The 22,247-nt window shown below is 41.6% G+C and overlaps 1 protein-coding gene across 6 annotated transcripts in view; it reads left to right on the forward strand.

Annotated features, from left to right (window-relative positions):
* The window catches only part of LOC122549185 (cancer-associated gene 1 protein homolog), a 129,802-nt gene that overhangs the window by 97,891 nt on the left and 9,664 nt on the right, over positions 1-22,247 (forward strand). For 5 of the 6 annotated variants that reach the window (XM_087985831.1, XM_087985832.1, XM_087985834.1 and 2 more), the window contains 2 exons: positions 11,664-11,734; positions 12,692-12,763. In XM_087985831.1, coding sequence (XP_087841957.1) covers positions 11,664-11,734; positions 12,692-12,761 — 141 coding nt within the window. In that variant the 3' untranslated portion in view covers positions 12,762-12,763. Of the gene's footprint in view, positions 1-165; positions 404-11,663; positions 11,735-12,691; positions 12,764-22,247 lie in introns of those variants that run through there. The other variant, XM_087985833.1, reaches the window with a different exon arrangement.

The following is a 22,247-nucleotide window of genomic DNA, read 5'->3' on the forward strand; positions in this document are numbered from 1 at the left end:
GTAATTGAACTGTTGTGGGGCGGTGTGTGTGGGATGTGGGGTGCAGGTGCGCGGGATCAAGGTAGTGAGGAGCTACCAGGCCTTTACCAATGAGAAACTCAATCTCTCCATTCTCTGCAGTAAACTACTTTTAAAACTAAAAAAAAAAGTTTATTTTTCTTTCAGGAGCTCCAATTTTTAAATTAAGAAGCATACTTAGAAGCATAATTGTATAACTGAAACACCATCTTCTTGCAAACAAGTGGAAGTATCCGAAGAAGGATGACTAAGAAGTAGCATTCTGACCAGCACAAGAATCATAAGAATTATCTTTGGCAAGTTTTGAACAGGACCCACAGGACTGCTTTGTTTAGTTCTTCTCTCCCTATATTGGATAGCTTGGCTACGGGTGTAACCTCCTGTAACATAAATCTTCAGGGTGTGCAACATTTAAAAGGCATTTGGATGGGTATATGAATAGGAAGGGTTTGGAGGGATATGGGCCAAGTGCTGGCAGGTGGGACTAGATTGGTCTGGGATATCTGGTCGGCATGGACGGGTTGGACTGAAGGGTCTGTTTCCATGCTGTACATCTCTATGACTAATACCAGGTAATGTCAGGGCTTATACTTTGCAGTATTAGTATCTTCAGCCATTACTTGATATCATGAAATGCATTGAATTGGTTGAAAATGGGCTACTGTGATGCTGAGGTCCTTTGGAGAAAGTTGGGATGGTTTGTCCACTTGGAGTTTTTGGCTAAAGATGGATGCAAGTGCATCAGCCTTATCTTGCAAAGAACACGTATGTAGGTCATATTTCCAAAGAGCGGCGGATTGTATCACACAGCATGTATCATTTTGGCTCTTTGAATAAGTAAAGTACCAACCGTTCCAAACAAGTCCGTATTTGCAAAACTCACAACGCAGTGTCTAACATGAGATACTGATTCTGCAATGAGATGTTTCCTGGATAATCTTGAATGTGCAGGAATTACACTGAGAACCAATTTAAGATTTTCGACTGGGCTTGTAATGTGACACACTTGCATCTACTGGGATCTATGTACATAGAGCCATGTCTTTGCAGATGGACAGAAAATGTTACAGGCACTGCACATGTTTTAACTTTACAAAGTACATAGAACAATACAGCACAGAACAGGCCCTTCGACCCATGATGTTGTGCCGAACATTTGTCCTAGCTTAAGCACCTATCCATGTACCTATCCAATTGCCGCTTAAAGGTCGCCAATGATTCTGACTCTGCCACTCCCACAGGCAGCGCATTCCATGCCCCCACCACTCTCTGGGTAAAGAACCTACCCCTGACATCCCCCCTATACCTTCCACCCTTCACCTTAAATTTATGTCCCCTTGTAACACACTGTTGTATCCGGAGAAAAAGTTTCTGACTGTCTACTCTATCTATTCCTCTGATCATCTTATAAACCTCTATCAAGTCACCCCTCATCCTTCTCCGTTCCAATGAGAAAAGGCCTAGCACTCTCAACCTATCCTCGTACGACCTATTCTCCATTCCAGGCAACATCCTGGTAAATCTTCTCTGCACCCTCTTCAAAGCTTCCACATCTTTTCTAAAGTGAGGCGACCAGAACTGCACACAGTACTCCAAATGTAGCCTAACCAAGGTCCTGTACAGCTGCAACATCACTTCACGACTCTTGAATTCAATCCCTCTGCTAATGAACGCTAATACACCATAGGCCTTCTTACAAGCTCTATCCACCTGAATGGCAACTTTCAAAGATCTATGAACATAGATCCCAAGATCCCTCTGTTCCTCCACCTTACTAAGAACCCTACCGTTAACCCTGTATTCCACATTCTTATTTGTCCTTCCAAAGTGGACAACCTCACACTTGACAGGGTTGAACTCCATCTGCGACTCCTCAGCCCAGCTCTGCATCATATCTAAGTCTCTTTGCAGCCGACAACAGCCCTCCTCACTATCCACAACTCCACCTATCTTCGTATCATCTGCAAATTTACTGACCTACCCTTCGACTTCCTCTTCCAAATCATTAATAAAAATTACAAACAGTAGAGGACCCAGAACTGATCCCTGCGGAACTCCACTTGTAACTGGGCTACAGGCTGAATATTTACCATCTACCACCACTCTCTGACTTCGACCGGCTAGCCAGTTCTCTATCCAACTGTCCAAATTTCCCTCTATCCCATGCCTCCTGACTTTCCGCATAAGCCTACCATGGGGAACCTTATCAAATGCCTTACTAAAATCCATGTACATTACATCCACTGCTCTACCCTCATCCACATGCTTGGTCACCTCCTCAAAGAATTCAATAAGACTTGTAAGGCAAGACCTACCCTTCACAAATCTGTGCTGGATGTCCCTAATCAAGCAGTGGCTTTCCAGATACTCATAAATCCTATCCCTCAGTACCCTTTCCATTACTTTGCCTACCACCGAAGTAAGACTAACTGGCCTGTAATTCCCGGGGTTATCCCCTTTTTTGAACAGGGGCACAACATTCGCCACTCTCCAGTACCCTGGTATCACCCCCGTTGACAGTGAAGACGAAAAGATCATTGCCAACGGCTCTGCAAATTTCTCTCTTTCTTCTCACATAATCCTAGGATATATCCCGTCAGGCCCGGGTGTCTTGTCTATCTTCAAGTTGTTCAAAATGCCCAACACATCTTCCTTCCTAACAAATATCTCTTCTAGCTTACCAGTCCATTTCACACTCTCCTCTTCAACAATACAGTCCCTCTCGTTTGTAAATACTGAAGAAAAGTACTCATTCAAGACCTCTCCTATCTCTTCCGACTCAATACACAGTCTCCCACTACTGTCCTTGATCAGACCTACCCTCGTTCTCGTCATTCTCATGTTTCTCACATACGCATAAAATGCCTTGCGGTTATCCTTGATCCTATCCGCCAAAGATTTTTCATGCCCTCTCTTAGCTCTCCTAATCCCTTTCTTCAGCTCCCTTCTGGCTATCCTGTATCCCTCCACTGCTCTGTTTGAACCCTGTTTCCTCAACCTTATGTAAGCCTCCTTCTTCCTCTTTATAAGACGTTCAACCTCCCTCGTCAATCAAGGTTCCCTCACACGACCATCTCTTTCCTGCCTGACAGGTACATACATATCAAGGACACGTTGGTGCCAGTCATTTGGTGTTTCAAAATCAGTCAACTTGTGTAGTTTCAAATTTAAACAAGCCTGGCTGTTAACAATAAATCAGCATTAATGTGTGTGTTCACCATTGAACGCTTCTATGGTTGGCAAGTGGACTTTGAGTCAGTCGTACAGTATAAATATTGCATATCCCTTTAATTTGTATTCTTGCAAATTGTCTCAATAAATGCATTACAAAAAAGCTTTAAGATAAAATTGCCTTTTGTTCAACAATACTGATGGAAATAAAATTTCAGAAACTTGTGTTTCGCTGTCATTTATAGATGTATTAGCGTGCTTTGAGAAGATTTGTAGCTCAGGTTGAGGTTCTGGATGTAGGTTTGCTCACTGAGCTCAATGAACGAACCTACATCTATGTATAGATATATGTTGCTTTGGGATGGTGCTTCTGTTCCATTTTTAACAGAATTATTTTATATTTTAGAAGCAGGTTAGGTTTGATATTAATGTCCATCCAAAATTCCAATTCCCTGTGGTAAACCCTGACAACTCTGCTCACGTGACTTCAATACCAAGGGAAATCAACCGTCAAAGAGAAACCAGGAAAATTGCGCCTTTGCTTTGAAAGCTTGTTGTAACGTACTTGAATCTCCTAACTTCCCAAAGCATTTGTTTTAGGTAAACAAAATATAAAGCATTTACACTCTCCTGAAGTAATTGGTTTTGTCAAAATAGTGCCTACCTAAGGTTCACTCAGATTACTAGATGCATCAGAAAAAAAAGGTCAGATTCCATTGGTTTAAAAAGAACAAGATTTTAGATTAGGTGCTAATCTCCAGTGTGAATTTAGCAAAGCCAATCCACCTAATTTGCACATGTTTGGACTGTAGGAGGAAACCTACACAGACACTGGGTGAATGTGTAAACCCCACACCGTTGCCTGAGGGTGAAATCAAACTCCTGTCCCTGGCACTGTGAAGTAGCAGTGCTAACCACTGAGCCACCGTTTCTCCCTTTGTGATTGTATGATTTAAAAGAGCATATCCTTTTCTTCTGTATTTTTGATTGTGGACTGAAATGGGACAAGGACTGTTCTTAAAAACAAAGGATGATGTGAATGATAGGCCTTCTATAAATACAGCCATCTTGCTGTGGCTTAGATATGACTTCAGTTATGCTTGGTTTACTTAATTGTCATTGCTTCCTTCATGTCAGGGGCAATCAGTATCACTTCACGTCTAGATTTCAGCATTTTCTTTGTCCATTTTTAGGCTATGGCTGTAATGAGGCCAAGAGCTGAGTGATCCTGGAAGACCCAAGCTGAGCATCAGTAAGCAGGTTATTTCAAGTATATGCTGCTTGATTGGCACTGTTAGTGACACCTTTCACAACTTTACTCATGACTGCGAGTATGCAAAGAGTGAAAATTGGCCAGATTGGATATTTTTTCATGGACAGAGTGCACCTGAACAATTGTCCTCAATATTGAATATATCCATTATTGTACTGTAACAGTATGGATGTGGGGCTGGTTCTTGAGCACAAACCTTCAGCACTGTAGCTGGACGTTGGGTGGTCTGTGACTTTCTGCATTCTGGTGTACTGAACCACTTTTTTGCTAACACATGGATTGAATTGAATTGAATTGATCTATTTCAGTTGAAGGAGGATCATGAGCCCTCTTGAAGTTTGGAAGAGGATTTTCAGGGCTACTCTTTTCCAATTGTGTTGCTAACTCTAGTAGATTTATCCTACTGTTTGGTTTGGACATATCCTACGGATATGAAAGTGTCTTGGATATTGTTTGAAAGATGGTCACATTCACAGAATATGTCACTTAACTAGTCTTTCAATTTTGGCAAGTTTGCATATTTTAAAATGTACATAAATGTAAAATGTTATGGGATGTGGCATTGCTGGTTGGTACGGCATTTATTGCCTATTGAGAAGGTGGTGGTTGTGAGCCACCTTCTTGAACTGCTGCAGTCCAAGTAGAATAACACACACCACAATGCAATTAGACAAGGAAGAGAATTTGCATTGTCAACTATGTTGATGGCATCTTGCCATCTATGGTTCATTGCTGAGTACTGGAAGGTCTGTTCACTTTTTAAGATTTCTTTTGGAGTAATTTGATACCACTACATCTTGCTAGGTCATTTTAGAGAGTAGATAAGAATCAACCACAACATATAGGTCAGAAGTGACAATAGACCAGATTGGATTTGGATAGCCAATTTCCTCCTCTAAAAGTGGCTTTTCATAGTCACCATTTTTGATGCCAACGTTTTACCTAGATTTATTTAGTTTGTGAAGATCCTCAACTGCTTTGGTGGAATTTGCACTCCTGTCTCCAGATCATTAGTCCACACCTTGAGATTACTGGCACAGTTCCTTAATTAAAAACATCTGATGCTTCAAATCTATAAACCTTTGTCAGGTTCAAGTCTCATCTATTTCAGAGATATGTAATAACATCTCTGAAAAGATTGATTTAGAAAATATCTAAACCATTTGTCAGTATTGCTTCCAGCTTCTTTTGTCAGATATTCTGGAATTCAACTATTAGATCAACCCAGAATCGAGTAGTGGTTTAGCAGGACCATTTTCCCTACAAGTGAAATTCAAGTGCCAGGATCTAGACAAAATGAAGACGATATCAAAGCAGTTCAAAAATTGTTTAAACAATTTAGTTGATACATTTAATGATCTTGTTCAAATTGTGTAAATTTTCTAAATACATTTTATTTATTCATATTTGAGCAAAGAAATAAAATAGCAAATTAGCTATTTGATTAGTCTCTGGCAGTATACGCTATCTAGTAAATGGTACTTTTGGAAATTTAAGAGATTTGGTGTGAAGTGGACTTATCCACTTTTTAAATCAGCTACTTTTGATTCATTCACATATGATATAATGTTTTGAATTGATAATGAACTTATTTGAGACAAGCATTTTTGCTATTTGGACATGTGACACATTGGAGAAGTGATTCTGGTGAGGCCACGTTTTTCTTTCAACAGTTTGAAAGTACACACTCAGTGTAGACTATACCTCAACCATTGACCTTTTAGTGGATTAACGATGCAGTGAAGTTTTTTTTCCATTCACGGAAATGAGGGCATTGCTGGCTGAGCCAGCATTTATTGTCCATCCCTAATTGTCCAAAAGGCAGGTAAGAGTCAACCACATGCTGTGTGTCACCATGGAGGTCAGATCAGGTAAGGATGACTGTTTGCTTCCTTAAAATATATTAGTAAACCAGATGGGTTATTCTGACAATCAACAATGAGTTCACAGTCATCATTAAACTCTTAATTCCAGATTTTTAAATAAAAATTAAATCAAATTCCACCATCTGTTGTGGCAGGATTCACACCTGGTTTCCTAGAACACTACTTTGATCTCTGAATTAACAGTCCAGCGATAATATCATTAGACCATTGCCTCCCCTGAAGTTCCTTAGGACTTTCTCCAAATTTAAAACTATGGAAGGAAAGTTAAAAAAAAAACACTTCTGATTGAACAGGGACACTCAAAGGAATTCACCCCGCATTTCACATCTATTCTAGAGAAATATAGGTGATATGTTTTAATATATTACAATCAAGAGGGCCGACATTGATTAGATTAGATTACATTACAGTGTGGAAACAGGCCCTTCGGCCCAACAAATCCACGCCGACCCGCCGAAGCGCAACCCACCCAGACCCCTACATTTACCCCTTACCTAACACTACGGGCAATTTAGCATGGCCAATTCACCTGACCTGCACATCTTTGGACTGTGGGAGGAAACCAGAGCACCCGGAGGAAACCCACGCAGACACGGGGAGAACGTGCAAACTCCACACAGTCAGTCGCCTGAGGCGGGAATTGAACCCGGGTCTCTGGCGCTGTGAGGCAGCAGTGCTAACCACTGTGCCACCGTGCCGCCCATTGCTTTACCCTATTCACATATTTAGGGAGTGGGCAAGTTTCCACTGTTAAGGAAAAGGATGTGGGCCTAACATTTTTAGACTCACTGTGAGCCTTTTTTGTAACTGTGTTGAATTGATTTTGAATGAGTTAAAATCTTGTTCACAGTGTCAGAGGCCTCTGTTTCTGACTCATATCTAGAATATTTAGGACACGACAAGGTATCCTCATTAATATCTTCTTAATTTAGATACTTAGCCACATTGGGGTAGGAGATACAGTGCAGTGATATTTTAAGAATGCTGCTTCTCGCCCCCAAGATCTCCTCAAAACTATTTTGTTGGAGAGCTGATGGCAACAATGAAAGGTCTCAATTTTGGTATTTTCAAGTTTGTCTTCACAGCAGACACCTATTTCAACTCTGTAAAGGTCCAATATCAGTTTCTTCCAGACATCCAGATCATTGCCACAGGAAGTTTGTTACTGAAAGAAAATTCTGGGGTGTGAGGATACATCACTCAATGTTTTGGGTGTACAGCCAATTTCAGATCCCATCCAATTTTCTTCCCACTCCTGACATGTTTCAGTCACTGTCCAACACACTCCTACCCTCATGGTTTCTCCAAACAAATTCCTTAGTTTTGCAGTTATTGCTGTTTGTACTGCCAAAAGGATCTCATCAGATGTATAACATTCCAAATGAGTGTCTTTGATCCCTCCCTTTCTTTATGTACCCCAAAACCAGGTTATTGTCCAACAGGTTTGTCACAAGCTTTGTCAGGTGTAGTGAGAGAGAAGAGCACACATTCAGAAAGATCGAGGGCAGAGAGATCAAAAGATCATACAACTGGTGTGAGTGGGTGTTAAATAATAAGTGTCTGCAGGTTACCAAAAGTGTTAGACAGTGTGAGTCAAGTTTAACATTTGAATAACAAGCAAAGGGATGACTTATAATCCAATTAAATGAGGCAGAGAGATAATTACAAAAAAATTAAAAATAAGGTGGCGCTGGAGACAAACTAAATGATTGTAATAACATGATAGGTATAAAGAATCACATGCCAGGGGTCTAACCAAAGTAATAAGTAATCCAAAACTGTATAAACTAATTAAGGTAGAGAGATCATAACAATTTATCAAGATGAATGTCAAAACAGGACAGTAAAGAAGATTTTGCAGATAATGCAACAGTGCGGTGTGGTCAGTTTTGGATTACTTATTACTTTGGTCAGATCCTGGGCATGTAACTCATATCTATCATGTTATTCCAGACATTTATTTCCAGCACCCGCTTTTTATTTTTAAAACTTTTTTGTAATTATCTTTCTGCCTCATTTAATTGGATTATAAGTCATCCCTTTGCTTGTTATTCAAATGTTGACACTTAACTCACACCGTCTAACACTTTTGGTAATCAAAGTTTGTGAGAAGATTTGTAGCTCGGGTGCTCGTTGTTGTGGTTCTGTTTACCGAGCTGGGAATTTGTGTTGCAGACGTTTCGTCCCCTGTCTAGGTGACATCCTCAGTGTTTGGGAGCCTCCTGTGAAGCGCTTCTGTGATGTTTCCTCCGGCATTTATAGTGGTTTGTCTCTGCCGCTTCCGGTTGTCAGTTCCAGCTGACAACCGGACTGGGACTGAGGATTGGGAAGCTTTTAAAGAGCAACAGAGGATTACTAAGAAGGAAATACGCAGAGGAAAAATGAGGTACGAAGGTAAACTGGCCAATAATATAAAGGAGGATAGTAAAAGCTTTTTTAGGTATGTGCAAGGCAAAAAAATGGTTAGGACAAAAATTGGGCCCTTGAAGACAGAAAGAGGGGAATATATTACAGGGAACAAAGAAATGGCAGAGGAATTAAATGGGTACTTCAGATCTGTGTTCACTGGGGAAGACACAAGCAATCTCCCTGAGGTAAGAGTGGCTGAAGGACCTGAACTTAAGGGAATTAATATTTGCCAGGATTTGGTGTTGGAGAGACTGTTAGGTCTGAAGGTTGATAAGTCTCCGGGGCCTGATGGTCTGCATCCCAGGGTACTGAAGGAGATGGCTCAGGAAATTGTGGATGCGTTGGTGATTATTTTCCAGAGTTTGATAGATTCGGGGTCAGTTCCAGAGGATTGGAGGGTGGCTAATGTTATACCACTTTTTAAGAAAGGTGGGAGAGAGAAAGCAGAAAATTATAGACCAGTTAGTCTGACCTCAGTGGTGGGAAAGATGCTGGAGTCTATTATAAAGGATGAAATTACGGCACATCTGGTTAGTAGTAACAGGATAGGACAGAGTCAGCATGGATTTATGAAGGGGAAATCATGCTTGACTAATCTTCTTGAATTTTTTGAGGATGTAACTCTGAAGATGGACGAGGGAGATCCAGTAGATGTAGTGTACCTGGACTTTCAGAAAGCTTTTGATAAAGTCCCACACAGGAGGTTAGTGAGTAAAATTAGGGCGCATGGTATTGGGGGCAAAGTACAAGATTGGATTGAAAATTGGCTGGCTGATAGGAAACAAAGGGTAGTGATAAACGGCTCCATTTCGGAATGGCAGGCAGTGACCAGTGGGGTACGGCAGGGATCCGTGCTGGGACCGCAACTTTTTACAATATATGTTAATGATATACAAGATGGTATCAGCAATAACATTAGCAAATTTGCTGATGATACAAAGCTGGGTGGCAGGGTGAAATGTGATGAGGATGTTAGGAGATTACAGGGTGACCTGGACAAGTTAGGTGAGTGGGCAGATGCATGGCAGATGCAGTTTAATGTGGATAAATGTATGGTTATCCACTTTGGTGGCAAGAACAGGAAGGCAGATTACTACCTCAATGGAATCAATTTAGGTAAAGGGGCAGTACAGAGAGATCTGGGTGTTCTTGTACACCAGTCAATGAAGGCAAGCATGCAGGTACAGCAGGTAGTGAAGAAGGCTAATAGCATGCTGGCCTTCATAACAAGAGGAATTGAGTATAGAAGCAAAGAGGTGCTTCTGCAGCTGTACAGGGCCCTGGTGAGACCACACCTGGAGTACTGCGTGCAGTTCTGGTCTCCAAATTTGAGGAAAGACATTCTGGCTATTGAGGGAGTGCAACGTAGGTTCACGAGGTCAATTCCTGGAATGGCGGGATTACCTTACACTGAAAGACTGAAGCGACTGGGCTTGTATACCCTTGAGTTTAGAAGACTGAGAGGGGATCTGTTTGAGACATATAAAATTATGAAAGGATTGGACACTCTGGCAGTAGGAAACATGTTTCCGCTGATGGGTGAGTGCCGAACCAGAGGACACAGCTTAAAAATACGGGGTAGACCATTTAGGACAGAGATGAGGAGAAACCTCTTCACCCAGAGAGTGGTGGCTGTGTGGAATGCTCTGCCCCAGAGGGCAGTGGAGGCCCAATCTCTGGATTCATTTAAGAAAGAGTTGGATAGAGCTCTCAAAGATAGTGGAATCAAGGGTTATGGAGATAAGGCAGGAACAGGATACTGATTAGGAATGATCAGCCATGATCATATTGAATGGCGGTGCAGGCTCAAGGGGCAGAATGGCCTACTCCTGCACCTATTGTCTATAACCTGATGTCGTGTGATTTCTGACTTTGTCCACCCCAGTTGAACACCGACACCTCCACATCATTTAGAATCATAGAGATGTTCAGCATGGAAACAGACCCTTCGGTCCAACCTGTCCATGCCGACCAGATATCCCAACCCAATCTAGTCCCACCTGCCAGCACACGGCCCATATCCCTCCAAACCCTTCCTATTCATATATTAAGTTCAACTCGAAATAATTCCATTCCACTTGGAAGTAAGCATTATTTAGGTGACTGTGAGGACTGCAATGTTAGAGATTAAAATCGAGAGTGTGGTGCTAGAAAAGCACAGCAGGTCAGCAGCATCTGAGGAGCAGGAGAGTTGGCGTTTTGGGCACATTGGGTAGATAGGACACATATTTGCAGAGCTCTTCAGAGAACATCTCCGGGACACCTGCACCAACCAATCCCATCACCCCGTGGCTAAACACTTTAACTCCCTGTCCCACTCTGCCAATGACGTACACGTCCTGGGCTTCTTCCATCACCACTCCCTAACCACCCAACGCCTGGAAGAAGAATGCCTTATCTTCCACCTTGGAACCCTCCAACTCCATGTCATCAATGTGGATTTCGCCAATTTCCTGATTTCCCCTCCCTCCACCTTATCCCAGATCAAACCTTCCAACTCTGCACCGTCCTCATGACCTGTTCTACCTGTCCATCTTCCTTCCCACCTACCTGCTCCACCCTCCCCTCTGACCTATCACCATTACCCCCACCTGCATCTATCGCACTCTCAGCTATCTTCCTCCCAGCCCCAGCCCCCTCCCATTTATCTCACCACCCCCTCGGCTCACAGCCTCATTCCTGATGAAGGGCTTATGTCCGAAACATCGACTCTCCTGCTCCTTGGATGCTGCCTGACCTGCTGTGCTTTTCTAGCACCACACTCTCGACAGCAAGAATTATTTCTCAATTAGGATACATAATTGATCATCTACATTATTTCAACTGTTTTTCAATTTTACATTGATTAGTCTTGAGTTTTATTGTGTACTAACATCTCCTCCTCGGTGAATTTGCTATTTTCTTAGGTTGATGGATTGAACAAAATAGTCCAATTTGCAGACCAGAGACTCCGAATGTTTAATTTGCAGATTCTGAGGTAACACATCTTATGTATAACTGAGCCCAAAGCAGCATTAAAGTAAAATAAGACTGAAACTTCTCAGATTTTAGATTTTATACTATTGATGTTCTCCAAATGAAAAAAAATTGGATCTTGAGATTTGATGTAATAATGAATTAATAGTTATAGGTCAAACTTGTGATTTTAAGTAAATCAAAATTATTATCCCTTTTTTCTTTCAAATCAGTAAATCGTTAATATTTAATCTGCTTCATTAAAATTTTGGGCCATATCTTTCTGCCTTTAAATTTGGGTTAGTGTTTTACACCAAAGGAGCAGTCTTCTGGTACTCTCTGTAAAACTCCAAAAACATGAGTGTTTGTTTCTCTTTTTTGCAACAAAGAGAACGAGCACAATGCACCAATGTGGTCTAACTAGAACACTGCATAGGTTGATCATGGTTTCTTGATGGTTGCATTCTACTGTTTCCGATGTGTAGTTTAACACTAAACCAGCTTTGCTGATTGCTAGTTTGCACTGGTTATTTAATCTGGAATCTGTAAAAGTTCTTGCATTTCTTTGAATTTCATCCTTAGCAATTTCCACATAATCTACATTATTCCTTCCCCTCTATAGTATTTTAATTGCCTGCACTGAATGAGTAAATTATGTAACTAATATGTGCTTCATTTGTCAATTCCACTGTCTCTTCCAGTTTGATCATTATAATATTAAATTAATATAAATTAAATGTTAATCTCTTCTTTAAGAAAGATATCATTGCTTTTGATCTCCGAGGTGTAAATTAGATTAGTGAAAACTATATATGAAACATACATTCTGATTGTATAAAAATTTTATATGGCTGCTAAAGCTAAACAGTGTAGTGAATTATTTTTGCGAAGGAAACTGTAGATTAATTCAATCAAATTCAAGTTGTAACAAATCACATGCGATAAATAAATAAATTTATTTATTTATTTTAATTCCTAGGTTAGAGAAGAAGAACTCTGCCTTACTCGCTGCCTTAAATAAGAAATCCAAAAAGAATATTGAGTTATAGAGGTATGATGTTAATACATTTAGTTTGAGCAGAATCTTAAACATTTTGTTAAAAATGCTAATTAAAGACAATGATTTTTACATTGTAATGTAGTGTTTTAACCCATCATAAAACAAAATGTTACTTTACCTATATTCCATAGTTCATGAGTATCTATTTTTGACAAGAGGTACGTGAGCCAAAAAGCAACCAGAGTTTCTGTCCCATTTATTCTTTTAGTTCAGCTTTTAGTTGCTTAATCACTTTCATTGATACTCAAGATGGCTAATACCTTATTTTGCCTTATGCCGGTACATGAAATTAGGGAGTTTTCTTTTTCAAATCCACTGATGAAGCATTGACAAATAAGGATGTGTACCATTTGAAATGAATATCAGCAGTTCAACAGGGAATTTTGGTTTTAAGAAAGCTTAATCTGCCAGAATGTTATCAAAAGTAGATTCACATTGCTATTAACAAATTTCATTAAGCATTAAGCTGTAATTCCCTAATAGATAGTAGCAACCCTTCCTTATTGGCATGAAAAGTCCACAGGATTCATTCTATTTTAAGTGAAAATTAATAACTGACGTGAGATTTCAGCCTAGTAAAGCAAACTTAAAAACAAGGCCCTCAACTTTTAACCCAAATTGCCTGATGGGAATGAGGTGAATAAGCAGGTAGATCTTGAAAATTCAGTAATTGTCCAATTCATGATATGTAAAAATAAGTTGACATATGAACTTCAGAGCTGTTATATCAACTCCAAAGCTGTTTCAACCAATAACCACATCAAAAAAAAGAATTGCTAAAAAAGAAACTGGGCTGAATCCTATTAGATTACATTACAGTGTGGAAACAGGCCCTTCAGCCCAACAAGTCCACACCGAACCGCCGAAGTGCAACCTATCCATACCCCTACGTTTACCCTTTACCTAACACTACGGGCAATTTAGCATGGCCAATTCACCTGACCTGCACATCTTTGGACTGTGGGAGGAAACCGGAGCACCCGGAGGAAACCCACGCAGACACTGGGAGAACGTGCAAACTCCACACAGTCAGTCGCCTGAGGCGGGAATTGAACCCGGGTCTCTGGCGCTGTGAGGCAGCTGTGCTAACCACTGTGCCACCGTGCCGCCCCATATAAGGTCGCCTATTAGATTTCCTATAGTGTGGAAACAGGCCCTTCCGCCCAACAAGTCCACACCAACCCTCAGAAGAACAACCCACCCATTCCCCTACATTTACCCATGACTAATCCACCTAACACCATGGACAATTTAGCATGGCCAATTCACCTGACCTGCATATCTTTGCACTGTGGAAGGAAATCGAAGCATCCAGAGGAAATACACGCAGACACTGGGAGAACATGCAAACTCCACACAGACAGTTGCCCGAGCCGGGAATCGAACCCGGGTCCCTGGCACTGTGAGACAGCAATGCCTATGATATAAGTTTATTTCATTGAATTTCATGGAGGGTTTCTCTTCAAGGCAAAGCAAATTTTCTCACTCTATAGTCCCAAACTTACCTCATTGACTACCTACCATACCCTATTGTCCGGCTAGCCTGATTCTCCTCCTCACGGTAGCCAGAAGAACTTGCTGCTGGCTGAATGCTCCAGGAGAGACAGCTACACCTTGCACTATCTTTAAGATGCTGTTGCATCATTGACGGGCATTGGCGTTCTGAACACTTTCCAGAAGGGCTTGGCAGGTCAGGGGAAATTGGAGCTTTGATTTGTTTTGCTGACGGGGCCTAAGTGGATAGAATGTTGCATAGAAGGGCTGTCATCTACCCCCAAAACTGCCAGAGGAGATCGCACCCAGATCTTACCAGCCTAGATCAAGATTGATACCTGGATTAGCACAGTCTCAACCATCCTGTGGAATGACCAGCAATGCAGGAAGAAAATAAATGACCTTTTGCACTCCTTCAGAGAAAGTACTGCCATCTTTCCTCTTCTACTTCTCACTCACTAAATCTCTGTTGTTACATCCACCTCTGACCAAGGTTCATGTGCTGCCTATCACTCACTTCACCAGCTTTCCTCCACCTCCACCAGCTCTATCAGTTGTACCATGTAATTTTCTCTCATTGGTGCCCCTCTCATTCTGGGATGGGGGTGGGGGGGGTGAGGGCGTAGACTCGTGATAAGGCCTAAAGTGCCAGAACAATGGTTGGGTGGCCAATGCCCATTTCCTTATCTGTGAGAATCAGGTCCTGACACTGTCCAGTGACCATCAGGACTGCTCCTGTGAAGATATCAAAATACCCATGTTCCGCTAAAGAATATTAAGCCACAATTCTTGCAGTGCAGTTCTTACATTAACCATTGTGTCAATTTTTCACCTGCCACAACGAAAATCGTTGACTGCAACAACTTTATCTTTATGTCTTGGAAATAACAGAAGCATGTCCGCACCATCAGCAGACAGGAGAGTATCACCACCACATCTCCTCTGAAAAGGAAACCACCAATTCCTTGAGCATGCATTAGCAAGGCTTCCTTCTGCACTCATCAGCAACGGGGATGCTGGTACCCTTTATTGCGCTCTTCAGCTAAAGTCCAAACAGGGGTACCTGCTGGTGAGCATTTCAATGGCACCTGGTCAAGAAAAATACACCTCAAGTTGCTGATGCTCAATGACTGCCAGAGACCAGATATTCACTGAATCTCCAGCAAGAGAGGACTGCATTCATGACTTCAATCAAATGTATATGCAAGCACAGGAGCTGCCGGCAGGTTCATGGGGGCAATGGTGGCCATAGCAAGTTGATTGTAGGAATGTAGTAATTCCATGGGAGCCCTGCTGCCACTGGCATGAGATTGTCTGGCTGCCTTCATGGACAGGTTGGCGGCTGCTGTGGAGAGCCAGCCCAGCAATCGTAAGTCTGCTGGATATGAGAAGATCTGCACTTCATTGCTGTAGCCATTAATTCCCAAATTACGAGGTGACCAGGGAACTTTGACCTCCCAATAGGTGCCTCTACTTGAAAGAGGCAAAAACAGAGCTGGGCAAATAACTGTAGATGAACAATAGACTACTTTCAAACAAGAGGCAGTTCAGATATAAACAATGTATTCCCTCAAAAGGCAAAAGTCAGCCAAATAAATTCAGTGCTCCCTGGACAAAAATATGAAATAGGATGTAGAATTTAAGATAGAAAAGGTGTGCTCAGGACAGGTGTGAGGTAGAAAATACATTTGAGAAGCATGGAGAATATAATGTGTTTGAAAGGGAAGTGAAAAAGCAAATAGAATGAAAGAGGAGAAATGAGAAAAGACTGGCAGCTACCATAAGTGTTGGCGTCCAGGGAACAAGTTCAAAGTTTGCAAATGATACAAAATTTTGGAAGCTTTGTTGAGTGTGATAACAGTGCAGAACCAAAAGGATGTTCACAGAGTAGTTGGATAAGTGATAGGTGAGATATGTTGCAGAGAAATATGAAGTGATACATTTTGGTAGAAAGAACGTGGATCTAACATTAGGAATGAAAAGGATGTGTATGAGCAGAGTGACCTGGATGGATAGGTGCAGGTCATTAAAGGGTGGCAAGACAGGAAGCAGAGTGAAGGTAAAACATGCAGCATCTCAGAATTTATTAGTAGTGGCATAGAACACAAACAGCAAAGTGTATCACTGATAATTTATAAGATAGTTGTCATACTTCAGCTAGAGAAATGTCTACGTTTCTGGGTGCCACACTTTAGAAAGGATATAAACCTAATGGGGAATAGTGCAGAAGAGGTTTAGAAAAATGACTTGAGGCATTAGAAACTTCAGTTGTGAAGATATATTGGAGAAGTTGGGACTGTTTTGCTTGAAGTGATGATAATAAGAGGAGGTTTGAATTTTTTTTTTAATCTTGAAATTTTTTGACAATAAGCAGAGAGAAACTGTTCCTGGTCTTAAACAGATCAAGAATGAAAGGGTTCAGATTTAAAGTGATTTGATTTATTTTTGTCAGATGTACTGAGATACAGTGAAACATATTGTATTGCATGCTAACTGAAAAAATCATACCTTACATATCAGGTTAAAACATGCGAGGGGATGATCTGCTTAGGAGAGCTCACAAGGAGTTGCCATTCTCCAGTGCCATCTTGGAGATGATTTGAAGATGTAATTATAAAGTGAGAAGAAAGGTTTTAGCATGCAGCCAAGTGATTCAGGTCTGGAATGCACTACATACAAATGCGGTGAAAGCAATTTCAATCAAATCATTCAAGCAGGCATTAGAATAATCATTTAAATATGAATAATGTGCAGAGTTATGGGGAAAGGGTAGGGAGTGGGAATGGCACTGAGGCATAATGCTGTTTCAGAGAGCTGGGGGAGATATGATGGTTGAAACTTTATTGCTGGTACAGCACAGCAGGTCAGGCAGCATCCAGGGAACAGGAGATTCGACGTTTCGGGCACAGGCCCTTCTTCAGGAATCAGGAGATATGATGGGTCTTCTGCTTCCAGCACACGCAAGTGAGTCATTGCAAACTCAACCAATAAATTTTAATTGGTTTCTGGTACACTGCTTAGCAATGTCAGGGTTATTTAGTAATCATAGAATTCCTACAGGGTGGAAGCAGGCCATTTGGCCCATGAGTCCACACTGATCCTCCACAGTGCATCCCACACAGATGTATACCCACCCAGATCTACCTCTCCCCACTCGCTACCTGTAAACTCTGCATTTCCCATGGCCAATCCAGCTAGTCTACACATCCCTGGTAGTATGGGTAATTTAGCATGGCTAGTCTATCTAACGTGCACATCTTTGGACTGTGAGAGGAAACTGGAGCACCAAGGGGAAACCCACACAGATATAGGGAGAATGTGCTGTGAGGCAGCAGTGCCAACCACTGAGCCACCATGTTGTGAGTGCTATTCTGAGGTTTACAACCAAAGGCTGGCCATTTCCACCATTACAAACATATCTTCCCATCCCTTTCTTTGTTAGCATTCACTCTGTCATTCACCTCTACCCCCACCAATGACACCTTCTCATACAATAGCAGAAGAAAACTTGTCTCACTGTCCAAGGCATTCTTTCATTCTAGTTTACTAGTGTGCTGACAGTGTGGTCTCATGTGCATTGGTGAACATCTCAACTCTGTCCACAAGAACGACACAATTCTTCCCATTACATGCCATTTCAATGTGCCATCATGCTCTCATGCTATAATTTCTGTCCTAAGCCTTTTGCAATGTTCCACCAAAACATGGTGCAAGGTGGACTGACAGCACTTCATTTTGCACTCATGCACATTGTAGCCTTTACAACATGGAGTTCAAAAACTTTAGAACATGAACACTGTCCTTCAATTCAACCACACCCCTCTCTCTTTTCCATTCTTACACAACCATCATACAAGTGTCTAATCTACATGGTTTGGTATCACCTATTTTGAAGTATTCAGACCTATAATTAACATCTATATTGCATTTAGATCTCTCCTTTACTGGCATCCAAATCCCCTCTTGTTTTTTTGATTTCTGAACCAACACCATTTGTTCTACTCACTCCTCTTCCCCCTCTATCAACTGTATGACAATCATTTCTAGACCCTTTCAGTTCCAAAGAAACATAATTGGACTCAACGTTACCTATGGTTCTCCCTCTACAGATGCTGCCAGACCTGCTGAATTGCTTCAGCACTTTCTATTATTTTAGGTCTCCAGCATCAACAGTATTTTGCTTTAATGAGCAGAAGACTTGAATCCTATTCATAACATTACCAATAAGGTACTGGCTATCTATTGTGCGAATCTATGAAATATAGTTGCCAATTTTGGCTTTGTTAGGGACTAAATGGCCCATGCCTGTCCTTAATGCACATATCGTCGTTTGCTAGCCATTTCTGATGACATTTGAGTCAGGTTTAGAGTCTATATAAAGGAAGGACAATTTCCTAAACTGGAAAGAGTGCAGAAGAAATGTACAAGGATGTTGCCAGAACTCAACAGTCTGAGTTATGGAGAGAGGTTGGACAGGCCGGGACTTTTTTTATTTTGAGTGTGGGAGGCTGAAGGGGTACCTTATGAAAATGTATAAGATCATGACAGGCACGGATTGGGTGAATGCACTCCATCTTTGTTCCACATTGGGGAATCAAGGACTGGAGGGCATTGGTTGGAGGTAAGGGGGGAAGGAATAGAAAGGGTTGATATAGCTGTCCTACAGGAGACACACTTATTGGATAAAAAACACTTGAAATTACGACAGGGTGGATTTGATCAGGCCTTCTTTTCTTCTTTCAGCTCAAAAGGCATGGGAGTTGTTATTCTTATTCGGAAGAATTTCCCTTTCAAAATCCTAAATCAGATAAAAGACAAATCTGGATGATATATTCTGATTAAAGCCCTTATAAATGGAGAGGAATATGGGATCTTAAATTTGTATTGCCCCCTGGCACATCCTTTTAAATTTATAACAGAAGCCTTCTCAAAATTGATGGCTCTTGGTGCTCGTCATACAATTATAGGGAGAGATTTTAATTGTATTATGGATCCGGAAATAGATAGGATTCCCAAGAGTACTGCAGGAGTATCTCCCAGATCTAGTCAATTGGTGGATTTGAACAAAGAATTAGGATTAGTAGATGTATGGAGATGCCTTCATCCACAGGGCAGAAAGTTTTCTTTTTACTCCAATCCACATAAATGTCATACCAGAATCGATATATTTTTGCCCCCTCGATTTTTTTAAAATTCCATATCATCCTGTAAAATAGGCGATGTAGCAATTTCCGATCACGCTGCTGTATATATGGAAATCAAAGCGAGGAACAATGAGACATCCCCCCGGCATTGGCGTATGGACCCTTTCTGATGAAAGATAGTAAATTTGTAAAGTACTTCTCTCAAGAATTTAAAACTTTTTTTAGAAATTAATTTCTGGTACGGCTAGCAACCCATCAATGATGTGGGAGACCATCAAAGCTTACGCGCGAGGTTTGATCATCTCATACTCAGCGACGCAGAAAAAAATTAAAGGGAGAACAACAGCGTCTGCTTGAAGCTCGCTTAAAAGCGGCTGAAACAGCACATGCTGACAGACCTTCTATTAACAAATTACAAAGGATTACGGCCCTAAGGGCATCTCTAAACACCACGCTTATGCAAATGGCTAAGAGGGAAATATTATTTGCAAAACAAAGGTTGTATGAATTTGCCGATAAACCTGGTAGATACTTAGCATTTCTCGCAAAGAAAAAGAAGGGCCCTCAAACTATCATGTCTATCAAGGAAAGTATTCTGATTTATATAAATCGCAGGATTGCAAAGACATGACTAGGAGAATGCAGTCATTTTTTAAAAACCTGACCTTTCCGGACCCAACTCCAGAACAGGTTGAATGTTCCCCTAACAGTCCAAGAAATACTTGACGCAATCAGGCAACTTCAGAGCGGTAAGGCGCCCAGCCCAGATGGCTTTCAAGCTGAATTCTATAAAGAATTTACAGGAATATTGGCTGGTCCACTTATGGACATGTATAACTACTCATAGAGTCAGGGTTGTCTCCCGCCTTCGCTGAAAGAGGCGAATGTCTCTCTCATTCTCAAAAAAAGGAAAGGACCCAGAAGATTCCACGTCATACAGACCAATATCCTTGCTAAATGTAGATTTTAAAATCCTCTCTAAAACTTTAGCATTGAGGCTAGAAAGGGTATTGCCACATATCATAAAGGAGGATCAGAGGGGGTTTATTAAGGGCCGTAGATCATCCAATAATGTTAGAAGGGTTTTGAATGAGATTCAAGCCTGCCATCAGGGAAAGATACCAGGAGTAGTAGTCTCATTAGACGCAGAAAAGGCATTCGACAGGGTTGAATGGTCATATCTGTTTTACACATTTGGAAAGGTTTGGCGTTGGAAAGATGTTTACCAAATGGGTCTCAACACTGTATAGTGATCCCAAAGCAGTTGTGATTACCAATGGATTAGGCTCGAATAGCTTCAGTGTGGATAGGGGCTGCCGTCAGGGATGGCCTCTTTCGCCATTGCTATTTACGCTAATAATTGAGCCACTGGCAGAAGCTATACGGGCTGACCCTAATATAACGGCCCTGAGGATTGGTACAGGTAAACATAAAATTACCGTATTGTTGAAGAGGAGAGTGTGAAATGGACTGGTAAGCTAGAGGAGATACTTGTTAGGAAGGAAGATGTGTTGGACATTTTGAATAACTTGAGGATAGACAAGTCCCCCGGGACTGACGGGATATATCCTAGGATTATGTGAGAAGCAAGAGAGGAAATTGCAGAGCCGTTGGCAATGATCTTTTTGTCTTCACTGTCAACAGGAGTGGTACCAGGGGACTGGAGAGTGGCGAATTTGTGCCCCTGTTCAAAAAAGGGAATAGGGATAACCCTGGGAATTATAGGCCAGTTAGTCTTACTTCGGTGGTAGGCAAAGTAATGGAAAGGATACTGAGGGATAGGATTTATGAGTATCTGGAAAGACACTGCTTGATTAGGGACAGCCAGCACGGATTTGTGAAGGGTAGATCTTGCCTTACAAGTCTTATTGAATTCTTTGAGGAGGTAACCAAGCATGTGGATGAGGGTAGAGCAGTGGATGTAGTGTACATGGATTTTAGTAAGGCATTTGATAAGGTTCCGCATGGTAGGCTTATGCGGAAAGTCAGGGGCATGGGATAGAGGGAAATTTGGCCAGTTGGATAGAGGGAAATTTGGCCAGTTGGATAGAAAACTGGCTAACCGGTCGAAGTCAGAGAGTGGTGGTAGATGGTAAATATTCAGCCTGGAGCCCAGTTACAAGTGGAGTTCCGCAGGGATCAGTTCTGGGTCCTCTGCTGTTTGTAATTTTTATTAATGACTTGGAAGAGGAAGTCGAAGGGTGGGTCTGTAAATTTGCAGATGATACGAAGATTGGTGGAGTTGTGGATAGTGAGGAGGGCTGTTGTCGGCTGCAAAGGGACTTGGATATGATGCAGAGCTGGGCTGAGGAGTGGCAGATGGAGTTCAACCGAGTCAAGTGTGAGGTTGTCCATTTTGGAAGGACAAATAAGAATGCGGAATACAGGGTTAACGGTAGGGTTCTGAGTAAGGTGGAGGAGCAGAGGGATCTTAGGGTCTATGTTCAGGTGGATAGAGCTTGTAAGAAGGCCTATGGTGTATTAGCATTCATTAGCAGAGGGATTGAATTCAAGAGTCGTGAAGTGATGTTGCAGCTGTACAGGACTTTGGTTAGGCCACATTTGGAGTACTGTGTGCAGTTCTGGTCGCCTCACTTTAGGAAAGATGTGGAAGCTTTGGAGAGGGTGCAGAGAAGATTTACCAGGATGTTGCCTGGAATGGAGAATAGGTCGTACGAGGATAGGTTGAGCGTGCTAAGCCTTTTCTCATTGGAACGGAGAAGGATGAGGGGTGACTTGATAGAGGTGTATAAGATGATCAGGGGAATAGATAGAGTAGACGATCAGAAACTTTTTCCCCGGGTACAACAGAGTGTTACAAGGGGACATAAATTTAA

The sequence above is a fragment of the Chiloscyllium plagiosum genome, unplaced genomic scaffold (genome assembly GCF_037043375.1).
Source record: "Chiloscyllium plagiosum isolate Xiang-an unplaced genomic scaffold, Cpla_swu_hap1 HiC_scaffold_4, whole genome shotgun sequence".
Lineage (NCBI taxonomy): Eukaryota > Metazoa > Chordata > Chondrichthyes > Orectolobiformes > Hemiscylliidae > Chiloscyllium > Chiloscyllium plagiosum.